This window comes from Carya illinoinensis, chromosome 2 (assembly GCF_018687715.1).
Source record: "Carya illinoinensis cultivar Pawnee chromosome 2, C.illinoinensisPawnee_v1, whole genome shotgun sequence".
NCBI lineage: Eukaryota > Viridiplantae > Streptophyta > Magnoliopsida > Fagales > Juglandaceae > Carya > Carya illinoinensis.
The window spans coordinates 36,834,864-36,855,953 of NC_056753.1; the positions used below are offsets into that span (position 1 = coordinate 36,834,864).

General features: G+C 38.4%; 3 protein-coding genes across 6 annotated transcripts; 1 reads left to right on the forward strand and 2 right to left on the reverse strand.

The window, feature by feature from the left end:
• Positions 1–4,185: 4,185 nt before the first annotated feature.
• Positions 4,186–6,789, forward strand: LOC122301521 (U-box domain-containing protein 1-like). Its single transcript, XM_043112915.1, has one exon. It carries the CDS (start codon positions 4,274–4,276, stop codon positions 6,326–6,328), a length of 2,055 nt encoding a protein of 684 aa, XP_042968849.1. The 5' UTR covers positions 4,186–4,273; the 3' UTR covers positions 6,329–6,789.
• A 462-nt stretch (positions 6,790–7,251) lies between these two features.
• On the reverse strand, positions 7,252–15,315 carry LOC122301520 (UTP--glucose-1-phosphate uridylyltransferase 3, chloroplastic). 3 transcript variants are annotated; one of them, XM_043112914.1, is made up of 17 exons: positions 14,399–15,313; positions 13,640–13,820; positions 13,401–13,550; positions 13,056–13,217; positions 12,771–12,943; positions 12,587–12,653; positions 11,582–11,748; positions 10,914–11,072; positions 9,919–9,995; positions 9,717–9,811; positions 9,418–9,495; positions 9,141–9,236; positions 8,711–8,785; positions 8,539–8,630; positions 8,291–8,453; positions 7,923–7,983; positions 7,252–7,677 (listed from the first exon to the last, which is right to left on the reverse strand). In XM_043112914.1, the coding sequence occupies exons 1-17, from the start codon at positions 15,103–15,105 to the stop codon at positions 7,565–7,567; spliced, it is 2,616 nt and encodes an 871-aa protein (XP_042968848.1). In that variant the 5' UTR covers positions 15,106–15,313; the 3' UTR covers positions 7,252–7,564. The 3 variants fall into 3 exon arrangements, 2 of the variants coding, with proteins under 2 accessions (XP_042968848.1, XP_042968847.1); XM_043112913.1 differs by having other exon boundaries at positions 9,919–10,010; positions 14,399–15,311; XR_006240199.1 differs by lacking the exon at positions 7,252–7,677 and having other exon boundaries at positions 7,952–7,983; positions 8,291–8,391; positions 9,919–10,010; positions 14,399–15,315.
• A 916-nt stretch (positions 15,316–16,231) lies between these two features.
• On the reverse strand, positions 16,232–20,971 carry LOC122301523 (sorting and assembly machinery component 50 homolog B). Of its 2 annotated transcripts, XR_006240200.1 has the most exons (5): positions 20,298–20,971; positions 19,207–19,692; positions 17,466–17,978; positions 16,512–16,651; positions 16,232–16,370 (listed from the first exon to the last, which is right to left on the reverse strand). XR_006240200.1 is itself a non-coding variant. In XM_043112916.1 (4 exons), exons 1-4 carry the CDS (start codon positions 20,829–20,831, stop codon positions 16,568–16,570), a joined length of 1,617 nt encoding a protein of 538 aa, XP_042968850.1. In that variant the 5' UTR covers positions 20,832–20,971; the 3' UTR covers positions 16,232–16,567. The 2 variants fall into 2 exon arrangements, 1 of the variants encoding a protein (XP_042968850.1); XM_043112916.1 differs by having other exon boundaries at positions 16,232–16,651.
• Between the last annotated feature and the right edge of the window lie 119 nt (positions 20,972–21,090).

Consider the following 21,090-nt stretch of genomic DNA (forward strand, 5'->3'; position numbering starts at 1 on the left):
CGCGCATTCCTCCAGACCAGGCCTACATCTACATGGCCCATTTTCTGTGTTTTTTTTTTTTTTTTTTTTTTAATCCCTTCCCTTTACTATTTGATAAAAGAGCAATAAAATTATATTTGAACTTTGAGAGTGGAAAGGGCTCAAATAATTGAACATGGGGACAGCCTAATATGTATTGAGTAAGATGTGGTAGACATGATAGTTCATCAGCAAAGATGAGATGCTTCATTTGACTGAATAAAGGAGAAATTTCACAAAAAAGAGCGTACGACTCCTCAAGAAAGCTTGATTTAGCCACAACAAGGCAAAATACAAGTGCAAGTTAGGAATCTACAATAGATAGTGGAGCCAAAGAGAAAAAAGGTAATAGGCCATGCGTGTTTGTGCTTTGCTTTTTCTAAGATTTATTTTCCCATTTTTTGGTTGAAACATGACTTCTCAACAATCATTCGTATAATAACCATATTTGTAATGGAAGAAAAATAAATAAATTTATTCCTACGAATCTACGATATTGGTCCGTTAAAGAGTTATCATGAGCCTTGGTTTAAAGCGTTACTTTTTTTGTAATATTGCATGTTCTCGGTTCACAATTTTAAGGTAGTATTCGGATTGAAATTTAGTGATTTTTTGGTTTTCTTTTGTGAAGTGCGTGGTTTGTTTAAACATTAAATAAGTTAACTTTAAGTTTCTTACAAGATTTATTTATTTATTTAAAAAAAAAAAAAAAACAAATGAATTGAAAAGAAGAGAGAAAGGGGGAGGGGGGGGCTGCCAAAATTGAAGAGGGTCAACAGGCGTACGAGGTGTCGGTCTCTATGGGTTTCTTTAAAACTTTTAAGAATTTTTCAATTTTATTTATTTGTTACTTAATATTAAGATATATATATATATATTATGTAATTTTATATCTACGTTGGCATGGCATATAAGTAGTAAAGCGACCAACAAAAGAATACGAAAACATGATTAATTTGGTCAAGTTGTAATAAGTTCAATTTCGAAGCCTAAATAATATAATATATGGATGGATATATTATAATATGAAGTGGGCAAATGAAAAATAATTATTTTATTAATATTTGAAGATTTATAAAAAGTAGGATGACGTCATGTTCGTTTGATAAGTTAAATCAGAGGAAAAAGTTTCAGTTGCTATTACTCAAATTATAAGGGAAATTTGATAAAGTGACTTTAGTGGCTAATTCGACCATCATCATGAACCCACCCCCCGCATTTGACACTAGTTCGGCGCATTTGACACTAGTTTTCTCAAGACACTCCTGCATCGTCTTCAAAAACAACACTGCATTTTATTGCCATTGCCAACCTGCATATATAAGCCAGCGCTAAGAGAAAAGGCACATATATGTATACAGACAGATCAGGCCAGGAAAAGGCCATAATTCAGTTTTGCTTTCTGTTTTTGTTCTAGTTTTTTCAGTAGTCGGGAAAAGAAAGGAAGGAAATTGTCACTTCAAACAATTTGTGGTAGAGAGTGGAAAAAGGGAGAAAGATGAGATAATGCTCCTCCAAGAATCAGCCCACTTGTTAATGCCCGTCGTTTTCCCAAAAGACACTATCTCAAAAATGGAAGTCTCCCATTGTTACTCACTCACGCACCATTCATTGCAAGACCAAATTAACTCAAATCCCGCTATGGAATTAGATCAACGGATGCTGTGTCATACGCGGGGGGTCTACCATAACTTGATCTTTATTTATTTAATTATATATATATATCATGCGTTTGATAATATTGTCTGAGGAGGGAGGGGGAGGGGGAGGGGGGGGGCGTTAGAATCACTGGTGTTAGTAACTGTAGCTTGACTTTGGCGGAGGGTGCTTATGCGTTGCTTCCACCACACCCACTAACTACCATTTATTTCTTTGCCACTTCTTGTCTCGATGATAAAGCTATGTATGTATCACATTTGAGAGGGAGAGAGAGAGAGAGATGGCGTGGCAGGCCGAATGAAATGGGCTTGCTTCATCATGCGTTTTAACCCTTTTCCATTTATCTATAAGGTAGGGTTTATTAAAAATAGACATTCTGCATTATGTGGAGAAATGACCTTTATTGAATAAACGTTCATTGGATCCTATTTAGATGTTAAATTAACTTGAGATTTGTTAAGTTCTTTATAAATAATAGTGAGTTTTGTAGGGTTCACTTAAAATGTGTTTGGATGCTAAGATGAATTTATATGTATTTATGAAAAGTTAAAAAAGTTTGTGTGTCCCACGTGTAAAAAGATGTTGGGTTGAAAAAAGTTGTGGATTCAAATATTTTGAGCTGAGTGATGTTTAGTAATTTGGTAATTGAGTGTTTGGATGTTAGACTCAACTTAAAATTATATTAAATTGAGTTGATTTTAGTATCTTCCAATGTCCAAACGGGGCTGAATGAACATGAGAGAGAGAGGTGAACTTGCAGAATCGTCTTCAGAGTTCAGTTGTCACTAGCTTTGGAACTCGCCGCACGAAGGGTCAAAGATTAAACAATAAAAGGGGGAAGAGGGGGCATTAAAAAGAGAGAAAAAGAACATGTGTTTGCTGGAAAGGGGTGAGGCAGGTAAGAGTATGAAAAAGAAAGGAGTTATGTTTGGTTCATGAAACGTGGTTTTCAACATGTTGTACTTGTACTAGTTTGCAGGAGTAAACAGATACTGAAGTAAAACAATGCATGTGGAAAAGATCCTCTTACCCTAACCCCTCTTCTCGACGCGTCTTTTTCATCCATAAAACATATCTCATTTCTGTGGTCGTGTCCCCCCTCCTTCAGTCCTCCACCTCCCCCACTAAGTAAAAAAAGGGTATCTGGGACTGTAGTAACTCCATCTTTGCATATACTACTAACTTTTTCTGATCTGATTTACTTTGTTTGAAGTATCTTCCTACCAGTACCAGTTCCCCCTCCCCCGGCCCCCACCCAACTCCTTGAGGTGAATCGAGCTTTGAAGGTCACGGTGGTTGGACATGGACTAAACCGCATAAAAAAGTCAGTTTGTGGCCCATGTCTAGGTCCCAAGAGTTGGGCTGGTATCTCTCTAATCCACTATGAATTAAGCGGAGCCCCTTGATTGTGTACCCATTCAGCCTATGAGTTATGGGTTTTATGACCTTCCGATCTTAACCCATATTATTATTATTATTATTATTATTATTATTATTTTATCTTTCAATCGGTCTTCTTACACAGTAAATTTATTTATATATATATATACACTTTTCTTTCTTACACTCTTCGATATCTTCACATATCCCTTCTAGATCTCTAAAAGACTAAAATAAAAACAATGAAACTACAATAATAATAAGAAAATTTGAGGTGACTTCAAAATTGTCGTCTTATTCCGCATAAGTCAAACGGCCAAATTCCAATTCAGCAGGTTGCCTAGTCGCATATGGGGTGCTTCTCTTATATAGGTAAATTGAAGAGAGAACGAGTAACGTTTTATTAGGCTTTGTTCTGCTATTAAAAAATTACAACGAGAGAGAGAGAGAGAGAGAGAAATTAAATTTGACTGTTTTCTTCAACATATTCTCAAGTCATAGCCCTCACGCAATACAACCCAATTATCAAATGTGCATCAAAGTTTATCTTATACAATAAATTACAAGATACTGGTGGATTAGTACCATGTATAATATATATATATATGTTACGCTAGTTATATCGTACTTGGTAATATAATTAAAATTACTTGGATAAACATTAATTTTAATTGATATAGTATTTTATGACAAGATGAGAGTTTCATGTTTACGTAATACGATACACGATCAAGATAAAGTGTTCGTGCCAAGTTGCAGGTCAAAAACTCCATTTATAAAATATATATATATATATATATATATATATAAGTAATTATAATTTCATCCCTCCCTAACAAAACAAACGGAGTGAGTAGGGATATAAATACTTGCAAGAAACTACAGAAGACCCAACCTTCAAGTTTGGCAAGGTCAAAATATAAATTCGGCGAGGAATAAAACTAACCCAACGAGGCCGGACAGTCCTCCAAGTGGTAGCAACCCAGAAGCGCCCCCCATTCCTATTATTAATGTTTCAAAGGTTACATATGTGTACAAATAGAAAACGTCAAGAATGCGTGCAACTAATTTAATATTTCTTTCGAAACTATGTGGTAATTTAATAGATTCTTTCTCGGGAGGTTGCCCTAAGGTAAGCTAAATACAAACAGAAACTAATGTACGTTGATAATACCAATGAACAGAAATCTAGCACCACAGTAGCTAGGGAGATACCATGGATGCAGATCTTTCTCCATTAATGGCACCCTCATGCCTCTTGCCTGCCGGGTCTTTGCTAGAATCATTGCTCCACATATGCAATGAAGTTTCTTGCATGGAAAAGCTTCCTTCTGTACAGATTAGGAACGCTTCGACCATGATTAGAAGTTTAAAGATTCTTTCTTTTTTGTTTGAAGAGATTCTTGAAATAAATAGACCACTTCCACCATCTGCAATCCTTTGTCTCGCCGAGCTTTCCTCTGTGTTTCGAAGGGTGAAGTTTTTGATCCAAGGGTGCAAGGGTGGCAGCTGTCTGCGGGGCCTTATACAGACTCAGTTCGTTTCAAATCAATTTCATGTTCTGGTGAAGGAGATGGGGAGGGCAATCGACATTCTACCTCTAAGCTTGCTTAATATCACTGCGGACACTAGAGAGCAAGTTGAGCTGCTTCACAAGCAGGCAAAGCAGGTAGATTTATTCATTGACCCTCGAGAACATCAAAGAAAACAAGAGCTTCTGCAATTAATGGCCAATGAAAAGAAGAACAACAATCGTTTCGTTGACTTTGGAAAAGTGAAAGAGACTTTGAGCTGTCTTGGTTTGAGAAATCCAGTCGAATATGAAGAAGAAATTTTAAAGCTAGAGGTTGAAGCCCAGAAGCAGGCAGGAACGGGTGGACTAATAGCCAGATCCAACATAGACAATCTCATATCCCTTGTTTCATATTCGAAGTCAAAGATTTTCGATGACAAAGAAAGTGAGAAAACAAAACAACACCATAAGCAGTGGCCTGCATCCATTGGTAGGAATTATGATACTTGTTCGTCTTCTCAATCTGTTGTTCCTAATTTTCCTGACGAATTTCGTTGCCCGATATCACTAGATTTGATGAGAGACCCAGTGATTGTGGCATCTGGGCATACTTATGACCGAAATTCAATTGCCCAGTGGATCAATTCAGGGCATTATAACTGCCCAAAAAGCGGGCAAAGGCTAATGCACATGGCCCTCGTACCCAATTATGCACTGAAGAGTCTAATGTATGAATGGTGCCAGGAGAACAATGTCCCATCAGATGAAGATAAGGCATCATCTTTCTTAGACTCGGAGAGTAAGAACAGCAAAGGAAAACTGTGTGATAATGCTGTCGATCACCTTTCTGCTGCAAAAGTGGGTGTAGATGCTGTCAAAATAACGGCTGAGTTTCTAGTGGGGAAACTAGCAACTGGTTCGGTAGAAATCCAGAGGATGGCAGCGTATGAGCTGCGTTTACTTGCAAAAACCGGCATGAATAATCGCCGTATAATTGCTGAGGCAGGAGCCATTCAATTTCTGGTGACATTACTAAGTTCCTATGATCCTAGAATCCAAGAAAATGCCGTCACTGCCCTACTTAACCTTTCCATCTACGATAACAATAAGATACTAATAATGGCAGCTGGAGCAATCGACAGCATAATAGGCGTTTTAGAGTCGGGGAAAACAATGGAGGCAAGAGAAAATGCCGCGGCATCTATCTTCAGCCTGTCGATGATAGATGATTTCAAGGGGACGATTGGTGCCCGTCCTAGAACCATTCCGGCCTTAGTCGGGCTCTTGAAAGAGGGCACTACAGCCAGGAAAAGAGACGCTGCAACAGCACTCTTTAACCTCGCAGTCTATAATCCTAACAAGGCCAGTGTTGTGGTTGCTGGCGCGGTTCCTGTGCTCGTTGACTTGCTGATGGATGACAAGGCAGGCGTAACTGATGATGCGTTATCAGTGCTTTCTCTCCTTTTGGGTTGCTCTGAAGGGTTGGATGAGATCAGGAAGAGTAGAGTTCTGGTGCATCTTCTTACTGAACTTCTCCGATTTGGGTCTCCAAAAGGAAAGGAAAATTCAATAGCTCTCCTACTGGGCCTATGCAAAAAAGGAGGAGAGGAGGTTGGAAGGCGTCTTCTACTTAACCCACGAAGCATTCCTTCCCTTCAGAGTTTGGCCGCTGATGGCTCCCTGCGAGCTCGAAGAAAGGCCGATGCACTGCTTAGATTACTCAATAGGTGTTGCTCTCAGTCTCCCAATTCAGTTTAATAACAAAGTGTAAAGATATTACCGACAGGGTCATGTACATTTGTGGGTATCATAGAAGTGAGTGTTTCATTTGGTATGGTTTTCACTTAGATGCAGTAATTGGATCTCAACGACTACATCTCATAGATGTTTCGTCTTTTTTTAAAACGTATCAGGCTGAATTGCTCTAAAACATACAAAGTTACAGTTTTTACGCCCAGCCAAAAACTTCATGACCAAAAGTGCCCGCACCTGTTCCGCAGAGTTTTTAATTGGTACTCGGGAGCCATTGAGATTGGAGCGGATTTGACTCTGGGAATTTTATCTTTTTGTGAATGTGATTTCCTCCTCAAAAAGTACGGACGCGTCCTCCCGTATAGGACTCCTTCCACAAATGCGGACCAAGTGGAAACAAATCGTTTCTCAATGCTGAAAGCATGAGAATCAATGATGACAAGAAGAACGGAGAAACAGAACTAACAAGGAAGAAGGTTTCTCAAGAAGCAGAGAGAAAGTTGTTTTATCTGGTAGATTCTAGCATAAAATTTTCATTTATCTGAAATTTGTCTACATCAATCAAAGCTCTTTTTTACTCGAGCTAAAGACTTAAAAAAGTCATTTATTTCGCACAACAGTTCCTTGTAACTGAAGATAACTAACTTCTTTCTTTTCAAACAAATCGTTCTTTTCTTTCTTACAGCTACCAGCTCATATTGGCTAGTACTCCCACCAATTGCTCAATCTAATTTCCAAGTTTACGAGGTACACAAGGCTGGTTTCATCACCATAGTTTTATCTCGTGACAGTAGCTAATCGTTTTGAACATCCCACCTCTCCTCTCCATTAATTTAGATTCTAAAACAAAACTAAATTGCAATTGGTTAAATTTGATGATCTGAATCAAAAGGATAATCTCAAGAGTACATTTTACAGAACTACGTCGATGAAGACACAAATATAACTTCCATTGATTGAACTCATGTTTTTTTACATGAATGACATGAGTAGCTCCAACAAGAAAAATTAATTAATTTTTTGTTTCCCTTTTACAGAGTTACGAGAGCAGCAGCCGGAAACCTACGGATTTCTTAGGACTCTAATGCTATACCACTACAAGAAATATGACAGTGGGGATGATGGCTTAACTTCTGTTCAGCCAATCAAATCCGAACTGGTTGATATTATGGGCGTGCAATCTAAGACCATCTGTGAATCAAGATTCACCTGATGTTGGTAATTAAAGTACTGGTTAGTAATTTATAACTCTACCAATTCCAGCTGAATGTGCGAGCCTTTTATCTGGTAGTTCCAGAACCAACTTCCACTATCCATAATACTCGGTTCAATAGGATCGAGCTGGACAGATAACCCTGAGTGTCAAAGAAAACCATAAATGAATTGATCATGTGTTAATCAGCATCTCAAGGAAAGGATTTGTGTATCTATATTTGGGATTTCAGATCTATGTTCTTCAGATATTCACATTCCCTATTAGAGTGGTCAAGGCTGACAGTGGAAAGGCATAGAATTTGTAGGAAGCACTGGTTGGACACAAAAATCTTGAAATTAAAATGCAAAGGACTTGTGCTACAGCAAGTTTTAGAAATCTACAAACCTGGTCTTCCTGGTTCAATCTTCATTTTGTAGCCATTTGGAACTTCAAATACATGATTTCCCTGCATCCAAAGCATAAGCAAAGAAGTTTCCAATGTCATTAATCTTAGTGCTATGATGTAGAACCAGTTACTAGCTTCAGAAATGGGTGCAACTAGAAAAACTTCCACTGAACACAAATCATCTATGAAAATAATTGGCAAATTCCTGTTCGGCTGGATTATCATTTTTCTTGCCACAATATTACGTGTAAGACCCGGTCCTTATAGTGTAAAACATTGGTATTTTGTATGGTGGGAGATGTCATCCATAATATTTGAAGAATTTATATATCCATGAAAATCTCTACAAATCACACATAAAGCTAACCTCTAAGACAACATCAGTCGCCTCAAACTCAGCATTTCCATACAGTATGACCTTAAAAGTCTCAAGCCGCTGCACATCATGCTTCCAGTATACATTGTTTCCTGAATTCCAGTCGATCCCCTTATTTAGTACCTTTACATTCTGTAATTTACACCTTCCACACCTAGCCAATGAACATGCTCATAATCGGGTAGCTATATTCTTTTAAAAATAAATGGATAAATAAAAGAACGCAGACATCATGCTACCTCTGCCCATACTGTAGGATAGGTTCATCATTTTCATCAATCCTCACCGAGCCCATAACATGTTCAGCCATAATGATCAGACTTCCATCAAGCTGAGGTAGAGAAACTACGGTCAGCTCAAAAAATGATAATCCAGAATTATTCAATTTATTATTTAATTGAATATAAGAACCTGAACATTCCTCCACAAAAACTCTGCAACCTCTATTTGTAGCTCAGAACCCTTGGATATGGAACCTCCATGAAACTGAGACAGTGAAGAGTTTGAAATCATATTTAATCATCTTTGTTGTTCCATCTGTTGAGTGCTTTATTCATACTTCGTTACCAATAGAAGAATAAGCTCTCAATTATTACAGCATGCACAGAAAAAAAGCATATTTCATATAGGTGGTGAACTTTATATTTACCACAAGAAATGAATGAATGCCACAAACAACCAGCCACGAAGTTTCTACTGGCTTCATATTGCCATACACATTCTAGTTAACATTTTATACATATTTTCAGTTCTTCGCACAGAGAGAGAGAGAGAGAGAGAGAGAGAGAGAGAGAGAGAGAGAGCCAGAGAGAGAGAGAGAGAGCCAGTGTCATAAGCTTACTTTTTGTCTTGTGACCTCCCAAAGTGGCCCAAGAGCAGGGTGCAGGAGGAGGAGAAAGGGTGGTCCAGAATCAACATATACATCATTACCTTTAATCTGCAACATGGTAAAAAAGAAAACAGACAATTTAACGGACCAATAAAATGAAATTCACCAACAAGATCAAGGTTAGTGAATACGAAGCAAATAATTGGAAAAGTTTATGCAATGACACTCCACTCAAACCAATAGAAAAAAAAGCTTCACTTAATGATCCAGAAGATTCATGAGAATTTACCTCAGGAAGCCGAATATCACAGTTGGAAAGAAGGTTGTGGGCATTTCGTAGTATATCCAAAAGTGAACCATCTGGAGTCTGCATGCAAATTAAATGTTTTTCTTTTTGTAAGTGCAAAATTAGAATAAACACATTCAACACTGCAATAACTACTCAGGTTCAATTACTAGTCTATGCCATCAATGGCAAGGATTAAGCTTTGGTTTTGGTAAAAAACATCTAAAGAACTATTAAAGTATGGGTGGAAGTTCTCCATACCGTGAAAACAAGGAAATTTTTCATGACAAGAAAAGTATGACCTGGTGTAAAGACTTGTCTGCATGTTTTCTTTTCCTCTTAGCAGATGATGTAACCCGTCTTCGTTCATTATACACAATAAACGTATCCAGATTATCTGCCGACAATGTAGTCAAGATGGCAATTTATAGGCAAATAGGATATTAAAAATAGAAAGGAAATGATAAGCCACAAATTTCAAACATGAAATTAACAATGATTTACCTTCCACTCTACCATAAAAAGGGGATGAGCTTGTACTGAAAAAGCTGTCTGCAATATTTTGCATTGTGCATTCCAGCCTACCGCCATAGACACTACCACATCAAAAGTAAAATGTGGCTAGCCCCACATAATCTCTTTCATCTTAATAAGTGCACTTAGTGTAATATCAGTCATAACAAACACAATGGGCCATATTATAATTGCATAGAAACCAAAATATTCTGGAAAGATGTCACAAACGATAATAGCTGACTCTCCAAAGAGATATATGATAAGAAATATTGAAAACTGACAAGTCTATCCACATCAACTGACAAGTAATGCAGAAGATAAAAGCATGAGATCAAGGCATAATACAGCGCCAAATACAGCATTAGCCAGTTAATTTTCTCCAATTACAGACCTGAACCAAGAAAGTATTTCTCCAATCCTAACCAGCCCATGATTTTGCTTATTTTCACTTCATGTTAGCATTTTGAACATGATTCCAGATTCCCTTCATCCTTCGAATTTCAGAATATGCAAGTTTACGTTTCAAAATATGCATTGTTTTATATTACTTATAAAAAAATATGCATTGTTTTACCATGCTATCCAAGACCAATGTTTAGACACCTGTAGTACTTCACTTCCAAATATGACAGTCACCATACATGGCTGCCACAGACTTGGATTTGAACATCAATGTGCATTAAGATTCGTATGTACCGAAAGTAGGTGTGAAGCATAAGATATAGAGAGGTGGAGACATTTACACAAAGATGGCATAACTTTATAAACACTAAAAGTTCCTCCATCTTCACAAAACTGTCTATATGATGGTTATCATACCATAGTATTAAACAGTAATGGAAAGGTAATTTCCCTCGACCATAATTTGGAAATTTGCCATTTGGCTAGATATATTCCAGGATGCACATTTAAGAAATGTTCATGCCAAACACCAGTACTCAGAAATATATAAACAATAAAAAGATTTTAGACCAAAAGTATACCTCTGCTGTTTTCCAAAATGATCAACATATACAACTGGCTTTTTTATATTCAGCACCATGCCTGGTAAGCTATTTTCATTTTCACTTGATCCAACCAACTCCGCAGAATGTAAATCCACGTATAAGATGTTTGTATTGGCAGGAAATCTTGCCTGCAAACTTGAATATGGAGAACATGGTTGATATAAAGTACACAGTGAGAATCCTTTGCTAAAAGATTTGCTACCATACCCCCGAACCCCCCCCCCCCCCCCCCCAAAAAAAAACAAAAAGAAAAAAGAAAGAAAGAAAGTAGTGGTGGAAGAGTTGAATGGCCAAAGAATCCATAATTCATGATTCAAACTGATAAACAACTCCAAAACAAATGTATCTTAATTGATGCCAAATAAAATAAGATGCCTGACAAGATACGGGCAAGTCCAAATTAGCATCAACAGATTAGTAAGAATGTGCACTTTAATGGCAGCTTATTTCCCCTCAATTGAACAGCACATTAGATTTTTTAGAAAGGAACAGACTGTCATTTGATGGATAAGTATAAAGTATAAGCTGATATGGAAAAAATGATATATACAACATACAAAGCATCTTGAGTCATAATGTTCAATTAGAGCAAAGTACACCAAAGACAATGAATTCTAAACCCTCAAAAATAAAGAAATGTTTACCTTTCAGGAGAAAGAGGCCCATTTGTGATTCCAAATTTGTCAAACTCTGTGTACTCAATGCATGACAAACCATAGGTCCACCTCCCATCAAGATTTTTCTTCTCAATTAGGACATTAATTCCTTCCGTCGCTCCCAACTGCCGCTCACATGAAGCGAACCCCAGCTTCTGTAACAACGTTACGAATATAAGCAAAAGCACTAGAAGGCTTGGTCTGCATTCATTTTACCAATGCAGTGATCTCCACAAAATCAACAAAACACGTCCATATGAAGAGGGAAATACACAACATCATAGTTTATTATTGTATTCTAAAAATACAAGTTTCTAAACATAAAAATTTAGGACTGTTTAGTTATTTTCCTCTCTTAAGTCCCTAACACAATGTGATTCTATACAATATGGCATGGTCACATGCAATTATGCCAGACATGTTCTAGAGTTTCATTCAACTGTACAATTTTTTATCGAAAATGCAGATTTTTTTTTTATAAGTGCAGTATTATAAAAAAAAAAATTGCAGAAAAATTATAAAATACATGAACAAAAAAGAAAGTATTACATGCAATTATGCCAGACATGTTCTAGAGTATTACTCAACTGAACGACTTTTAATCGAAAATGCAAAAAAATTATAACATACATGAAAAATCATGAACAAAACAGAAAGTATTTAGATTAACTACAGGCATATGGCTGTAAACAAATGAGCATATGCAAAAATTTGGTTCATTCAGGGTAAATGCTGATTTATGCATGACTTGAGTCCATATTTGTCCATAAAAATGTGTCAGAATGTGTAAGACATGAGTAAGCCGTCGTTTCAACTGGCATCAAAGTTAAAAAAGTTGTAAGTGGACTTATCACATAAACTAAGTGAATTTGACATGCAAGATAAGCCCCACAGCCTCAAACTACTGAGAAGACCAAAAGGTTGCACCTACCTATCATTTAGTTAGAGGCACCAATGAGAATGATATGATTGTCTGAAAAAATAGAAGCCTACCTTTCCATGGTGCAAACCAATTCCCGCCAATGCCAAAAGTGTCAAATCTGTAGCAGCGACCACATTACTGCAAGGTCACCAGTAGATATGTAACGTCCAGATTCTGGCTTTCCCAATTTTAAAAGTTTGCAAAAATTGAATAATACTGGACTTTAATATATTAATCATAGTATTTATGGTTGACCTGACTTGTCGGACAGTAGCACCTTTTCTTCCATGTTCATAAAACCATTTGAAGATGCCTTTGTCATAAGCAAGCTTCCATAATACACCATGACCACCAGGTTTGCACACAGGCACGAATGGTTTGGCAACCAACCATTGCCCATCCTCCGCACTAACAGTAGGAACAAGTGGCTGGCAATTCACATTATATATTTGAATGAACAATAGTATTCATCATTCAAACAGCAGAATATATTAGAGAAGCACATGGAAGAAGATATCCTCATGGTTTCAAGCATAAAACCTGTTCAAAGAGTTTAAAGCTTGATCGGCCTCTTCCAAACCATCCAAGTCTTTCACAAAGAGAAGTTATGCGTTCATGGTTGTTCTTGGCAGAACTTGTCATCATTGCAACCGGGGTGATGCATTGTTTTCCATACAACTTGAAGTACAAGAACTCTCTAGCCTTGCATTTGAAACAAACAAAAATAAGGTGCGCATAATTACTTCATCCAAAATTAATAATTTCAGTAATAGCTCATTCCTCTCTTCTTCTTCTTCTTTTTTATTTGGGGGGGGGGGGGGGGGGGGGGCAAGAATCATATGCATAAACAAATGTTTTGAGGCTTGGCAAACAGAGATCTTATACCTGAAGATCTCTTATAAGACCTTCCAATAAAGTCCTCCCACAATAAGGAAGCATTGCAGCAGGAAGACATTCACCTGTGTCAGGATCAACCAAGCCAAGCCTGTCCGCAGAGCCTCCCAAGGGGTAAATTTCACCTAGGTCTGACAAACCCTAAAAAGGATAAGATCTTATAGTTCAAGACAATCGGAGACATATCTCTTGTATTAAGCAAGCATGCTCTTTGAATGGAAAGTACTAACCTCAATTCCCCATATAGCTGCTTGAGATGCATATTCCGTACTCTGAGAAAGGTCAAGTCCACTAGGAGCATGAATATCCAAGAATTGGCATTCCTTTGACTCAGTTCTGGTCTGGGACCAGTTTGTAGCCTGCCTATTACATGTTTCTCGGGCTAGAAGTTCCAGCACTGTGATCTGATATCTGCGGCACGTGCTCAATTGAAAAAAAGTTATCAAAATACTGATGACTATTTTATTTACTTAAATTAAAGGGGCAAAAATTGGCATTTCTTCTGTTACTAGTTGTCTTTGAGTAATTTCCTGAAATGTAGGGTTATGGTGTCAAAGACATCTAGTTAAATCAGAAATTCGGACCCTTTTCGTTATTTATGACTTCAATCATTATTCATGAAAAGAAACAGGGCGCCAAATCGGAAACTGCGGAAAAGTTCTTCATTCGCTCTAAACACAATCATAAGAAAGTTAACGTTTGCCCAACACACATACCCATTTGTATATTCCTCATAAAGCAGTACAGCTAGTCCAACTCCCCATTCACAAAAACACAACAAATTCTTAAACCAGGAGTAATATTATCAACAACAGCCATTGCTTTCCCTTGCTTCTGTATGACTTACCAATTACCTAAAAACTAAGCACGTTCAATTCCAAAACTCAAAACACACACAAGAAAGGATGAGGCAAAAAGGTTCTAGAAAAAAGTAAACAAATGATAAATGAAAAAAAAAAAAAAAAAAGAGGAAGAATAAGAGAACTCACCCAATAATTCCTCCAATGCAATCATAGAACTGTTCAATCTCCCCGAGAGTCTTCAGGAGCTTCTTAATTGCTTCAATTTCTTCATGATTCAAAGCGAAACTAATCTTTATATCCACACCGCCATTACCACCAACCCTGTCCACGTCTAATTTGTCAATCATCTCCACAAGCGCATAAAGCGCGCTCTTCAACGAGCTCCGTGCCAACTCCGACTCGCTCTGGACCGGTTGAGACCCGAAACTGAGGACGTGCTCCTGCCCTGCCGCGACCAAGCACTTCACTAGAAACAACTCATAGGAGTCCAAATTGAGTGACGCCAAAACAGTAGAGAACCCGTCGTTCTGGTTCGTACAGAAGAATTGTTTGACTGTGGCGTCTTTGTCAACCACCGAGTGCTTCTCGTTGAGGTTCGTCGAGTCGGAGAGCCTGGACCGGAGGATATTTAGGCGAGCGATTTCTTGGGAGAAATCGAAGTCGGGAGCTGGAGGCGCGTACTCAACCGGGGCGGTGGTGACACGCGGGATATGACAGAGCCATGACGAAGGTGAATACGGCGAAGAAGAAAAAGGAAAGAGAGGTTTAGGGAGGTGGAAGGAGTGGTAATAGTTGGAGTTGAAGGAAAGGCGAGAATTACGAGAAGATTTGGAGTTGAAGGAGAAGAGGAAGAGCTGGTTGCGCAGCGTAATGGGAGTTAAGTTCAGCGCCATTCTTCATTCACGAGAGAGAGAGAGAGGGAGGAATTTCGAGAGATGAAGTGAGTGCACCGAGTCTGAGTGGGATAAGACGGAGATGCCGGAAGCATATCCTCCGCTATATCTCTCACACGCGCATAGGGACTGAGAGAGAGAGAGAGAGAGAGAGAGAGAGAGAGAGGCGCGCTCTTGAGAATGTCTCAATGTATCTAGAAAATTGTCTGGTTGTGCGTCCGTCCATCCATCATGGAAAAAAGATAAAACCCGATCATCATCTCGGACTCTCCGCCCCGGTGATTGGTGGGTTTTTATTTTATGCGCAATATATTTTCTTAATAAGAAACGTGTGGTTAAGGTTTTCGAAATAACCCATCTACTGGGCTGGGATGGGCCGATTTTAGGTTTTCGAATTTCGATTGCGGGTCCTATTTTTTTTTCATAATCCGGACCCAGCGGGCCAGCTAGCCCTTTTCGGGCAGTTATTTTTTGGGGAACAGAAAATCAATAATTTGTTGTCTTCTTTTTGTAATCACTCTGGCTAGGGAAATTTATCGTTTCTGCGAAGATGAAAAAGAGATTGGTACCCTCTACCTGTTGGTTTGGTAGGATTACGAAATTCATGAAAATCTAGAGTTACAAAACTTTTAATTTGTATTAATTTGAGATGTTTAATTCATATTAATGTTGTTTTACTAAATGAATCCTTTTTTTTTACCATATTAATTCATAACAATAAGTTAGAAATTAATTTATAACGAAGTATGCAGCTTATAGAATGATTTCGAAATTGAAGAATTTAGTACTTTGAAATAATAGTAATAATAATAAAACCATCATTAGAATTCTAGAATTTCACACGGTTTGAAATTCTTCAACATCCCCTTATTCTCATCCAATATCTTTGGTGGTAAAGAGTAATCATTAATGTAAAGTTCCAAGTTCGGTTCAAAAAGCAATTTCTATATATTTTTTTCCCTATAATCAATCAGTTGATTTATTTTGCGCTCAAACACGTATATGTAAGTGCAACAAGCCCCTGATGCCGTGGTAACTGCAGCGTGAAATTAATATGAAGGGTAACGTAGAAACCTAAGCGATACCAATTTCCACAAGAAGCGAAGCAACGAACGCAAGGCCTAGATGATGAAAACTGTAGCTATGAAAGTGCATATTTTAAAACATACAGGTAACAGTGAGATTAAATGTTCAACGGGAGACCGTTCCGCTGTTTTGCCAACCTCCGTGTTATGGGGCAACCAAATCTATGCCAACACCTGAAACTTTATTTTCCTCAATTTCAGAAATACCATGCTTTCTGGACTTCAAGTCTAGATTTCAAAGTACAAATAACATTCCCAGTCCAAACTGAGAGTTGTCAAACAATAAAAAATTTTTAGGAAAAAACTTTTTTTTTTGAGTACCTGAAATCTCATCCTTCTGTGCGTCACCTCAATGTTCCTGGAAGAACTTCCAGATTCTACGATGGAGCAGAGAAGCTAAACCGAAAGCCAGTCTTGCCACGGTCATGCTCATGATGCTTGACTATGTAGTAGAAGTTGCCCTGACGAAAACAGCAAGCCATGTTAGTTTAGACACCCGAGAAAGTAGTCTTGCTAAACTGAGCAGCGAAATAGAAGAGCAGGAACCTATGCTATCGCATCCCAGTTACACAATGAAATAATACCTGTTTCAAGGAGGAACAAAAAATTTGCCAAACAAAACCAATATCACAGAGACTGCAGAGTTGAGAGAGTTTTAAGGGAAAACTTCGAGGAGGAATGATTCTAAAAGTTTTTTTTTTTCTCTCTCTCCACCCATCGTCTTTATCTTTATTTCTTAACATTTATAAACACAGACAGCAGAGTTGAGTGAGTTTTACAGAGAACCTCAAGGAGAGGGAGCATGCGGCACGCCACATGCCGCACACCCACATAAATCAGGTCACTTTTACAAAATCAACATCTAATCAAATGCTAGAAACTTCCCTAACTAAATCTGCTTTTAGAAATTCAGTCTAATCACTTCATACATCCAAAGAGAAGTGTCCTGTTAAAAGCTAAGAGCATAAGCTAAATATTTTGCATCTCAACTTTGTTTCCTGCTTAGAGACGACAAGTCAATTGATCACAAATTTGCTTACAGCACACCCTCAGATCTCGTAGGTGAATATTGCATCCAGGCAAGTACCATGGGTGTAAATCAGAAATCTTGCTTTTCTTTTTTCTTTAAGTAGGTGTAAATCAGAAATATAAGAGAAGTGTCCAGAGCACTCAGCACATCATATATGAATTTCCTTCCCCAATCATATTACACAGCCCAGATTATTACTTGATTGCTTTCTTTTAAGATAGAGAAAATTGGGACAGATAGCTGACCTCTAGGCGGAAAAGTTTTGTGGGGACAACAATCCCAACTCCTACAGAGCTTCGGAATGACTCTAGGAACTTATGAAAAGAGAAATTCCGAAACTCATTTTCTGTCAGTTTAGCAAGGTTTCCAGCACCGGCAAAAATGTGTCCATGGATTCCTCGGTCTCTTAACCACTTAATTGGAAGATCAAAAGAAAGGTCTGCAAAAGCAGTAACAGCAAGGTCTCCTCCAAGAAAATCCCTTCCAGGAAAATCAGAATTCTCATCATTAGGTTTATCTTTAATTAGCCTCCGCGGCTCTGTAGGTCCCAATCCCCTTGTCTTAAATCCCCACACAGTTGTTGGGCCTCCCAAAGTGCAAATTGGAGAGAAATCACCCCCTAAGAAGAATCTTTCAGGCAAGGGCGATGGCTTGTCCAAAAATCCACAGCCCCATGGAAATATAACACCACCAGAGATCCCAAAGTTGAGTGCAGCGTGATAAAAGCCAAAGGGTACAGCATAACGAAGATCTAACTCCTGTTAAAGAGAAAAAAAAAATGCCAGAGAAATTATATAGAGAGTATATTGGACATGACCAGATGAAGTTATATCAACTTCAAATCTAAGATCCAGAAAAAGCTACCAACATAATAAATCAATAAACAGGAAGCATATATCATCAGGGTACATATGATGAACCAAAAATCAATGATTAACTTGAATATCCTCTGAGCAAGTGACCAGCTTCAAGATGGTATAAAGTTTGTGAAAAGTGGGAGTCTTAAACCAATAGTCAGTAATTTTTTTTCTCTTACAGTCATTTTTATATCATAATAGAACACCCATGCATACAAACAGCTCTTTTCATTAGCGAAAAAGAATAGCAATCTCATTCTAAAAGAATTTATTCCCAATTCAATCTATAGCTGTAACATCTCAAGGGAGGCCCAAGTTTAGGCCTATACTCCAAAATGACAAGTCAATGATATAATTAGAGCCCCATCAAGCCCGTTATAAAGAGCAAGAACTTCTCATTTCAAAACAATGTGGGATCTTACACACCACCTACCCTTATCACTCAGTATGGGGTGTCACAATCTTTCCCCTTAAATTTCCGACATCCTCGTCAGGTCCGTCCGTCGTAGGTGACACGGCTCAAGTCCCACATTTCTGGTTAAGATGGGATCTAATAAAATTTGTAACGTTCCAATGGAGGCCCATACCACATCTAGGCCAATACTCCAAAATAACAAGTCAACAATACAATTGGAGCCCCATTGAACCCATTATAGAGAGCAAGAACTTCACATTCCCAAGCAATGTGGGATCCTATATACCACCTACCCTTAGCACTCAGTATGGGGCATCACAATAGCCAATCATCTAAAATTATGGTCCATCACATTTGTGCATTTCCCCACACACACTTCATTCCATCAGCTCTTCACGTAATCATGGATTTATATTGAAAGGGAAATAAGGCTCCCCAAACTCATAAAACTGGAAAGTCCCAATGCAATAGTAATTCCCATTTGGCAGGCTATGTTCACTTGGATTATAAGTACCTAATACTTAAACTGATTGCATTGACGTACATGTAAACTATGGAGAAAAAAAAAGTGCATATATATTAATCGGATAGACTCAAAACGGATCATTATGCTTGATATGAAAATTAAACATACAAGCTAATAAATGCTTTTTTAAATCAACTTGGAAAATTATAAGGAAAACCAAAAGAAAAAACACAAGATCAGCAATAAACCTGACGCAAAAACCGCAAGCTCCTGTGATCTGGTGCAAGGCCACCTACTTGAGTGGTAGAAACAAAAGCATATCCTTTAATAGGCCTCACAGGTGAATTCCTCCTGTCAATCTTAAACGTGTACTTTAAAGATGAAAGCAAACTATGTCCAAGCTGCCTCCTTACCGACCTGGATGACATTTTTGATGGATCCGTTAAGGTACGCCATCCAAGGTTGTATACTAAGTCATGGTGCCTGGTGGAAAGCAATCCAAGAGAAAGGCCCAACAGTCGTTCTTTATAAGAAGAGAACTCTTGCCAATCTTGGGATAGCAGGGATACTCGTACCAGCACAGGAGTTAACAATCCTTTGAATCTGGGCAAAAACACACCAGCACTGACCTCTGATGTTTGGTTAGGACCATATGCCACTGACCCATCCCAAACATCCCCATAACCGAACCAGTTTTTATACTTGAGAGAACCTTCAACGGTCCAAGATCTAGCCTACAAAAGCATTGTAAAAGTTCAAAAATGATATGACACGTAGCATCCTCATACATTCATGTACACTAAATATCAATGGCCTGGTTTGACAATTCAACACCATAACTATGCCATTAGTGCCTCCATAAACAATCAGAAGTGCCGATGAATATATGTAAGTTTTTGAAATGCAAATGCAATTGTGTCATGTGTATGTCTATATAGATAACCAACTTAACAAACACGTGCATCTTTCCCGATAATAACATAACCATGCTATTAAAGCCTCCATAAACAATCAGAAGTCCAAATAAATATATATAAGTTTTTGAAATGAGAATGCAATTGTGTCATCGGTATGTCTATATCGATAACCAACTAACAACACATGTGCATCTTTCCCAAAAGACATTTACATCTCTAGACTAGACAGACGTGCGTACGCACATACATACATACATACATGTGCTTATGTCGACATGTAGATGTGTGCGTGTGCAGAAAGTAAATTTATTTTCCAACTTCCTCCAAAATTTCAGCAACCAGGCACATCGCGAACTCATTCATCAGAAAATGAAAACCCTAACCTTAATAAAAACATCAAAACGCAGAAAAATATACCGTACCGTGGTCTTCATGTAAGCGCCGCACTCCCCAGAGAGAGGGTTGTTGGTCTCGACGACCTCTACAATGACGTTGGCGGTCCCGGGAAGTTCCGGCGGGCCCGAATCGAGAGTGACCCTAACGGAATCGAAAATATCGAGCTGCTGAAGCCTCGCATTGGCAATCCCGGCCGCCTCGAGCAGCCCTTGCAGCGTGGTGGCACTCTTCAAGCCCTCCAGCTCAGCCTCGATGATCCACTCCTTGGTCTTGGTGTTGCCCTTGATCAACACGTCGTGGACTCGGAGATTGACCTTCTCGTTCTGCATTCGGCGGAAGAGGTCGTCCATTTTCGACTTATGGGCGCGTAGCTGGGCCTCTCGGGATACGGGCTTCGATGGCGGTTCTTGCTCCTCTACTTCATCTTCGTCCTCTTCTTCGTCGTCGTCCACGACATCGTTTTCATCTTCCTTGGCATCTGAGGGGTCTTGGCGTTCATCTTGGTCGGGGTTAGGGTTTGGCAGGGTTCGTGCTTGTTTTTCCTCGACAGAATTTTCCATTCCGCGCTATTAGAGAGAGACGGCGAGAGAATTGGAAGCGGCGGCAGTAAATTTTATCAAATAGTGGTGACAGTTGCGGGGTAGTGCCATTGATGTTAGGATTTAACAGCAGTCTGTAGTTGGATCTCTCTCTCTCTCTCTCGGTGCTTTAACTGTACTTCAAGTGTTTTATTTATTTTTTAATACATATTTAGTTTTTTATCATTAATTATATAAATGTATTTTAAGAAATTTTTTTATTTAGATAATTGATATAAAA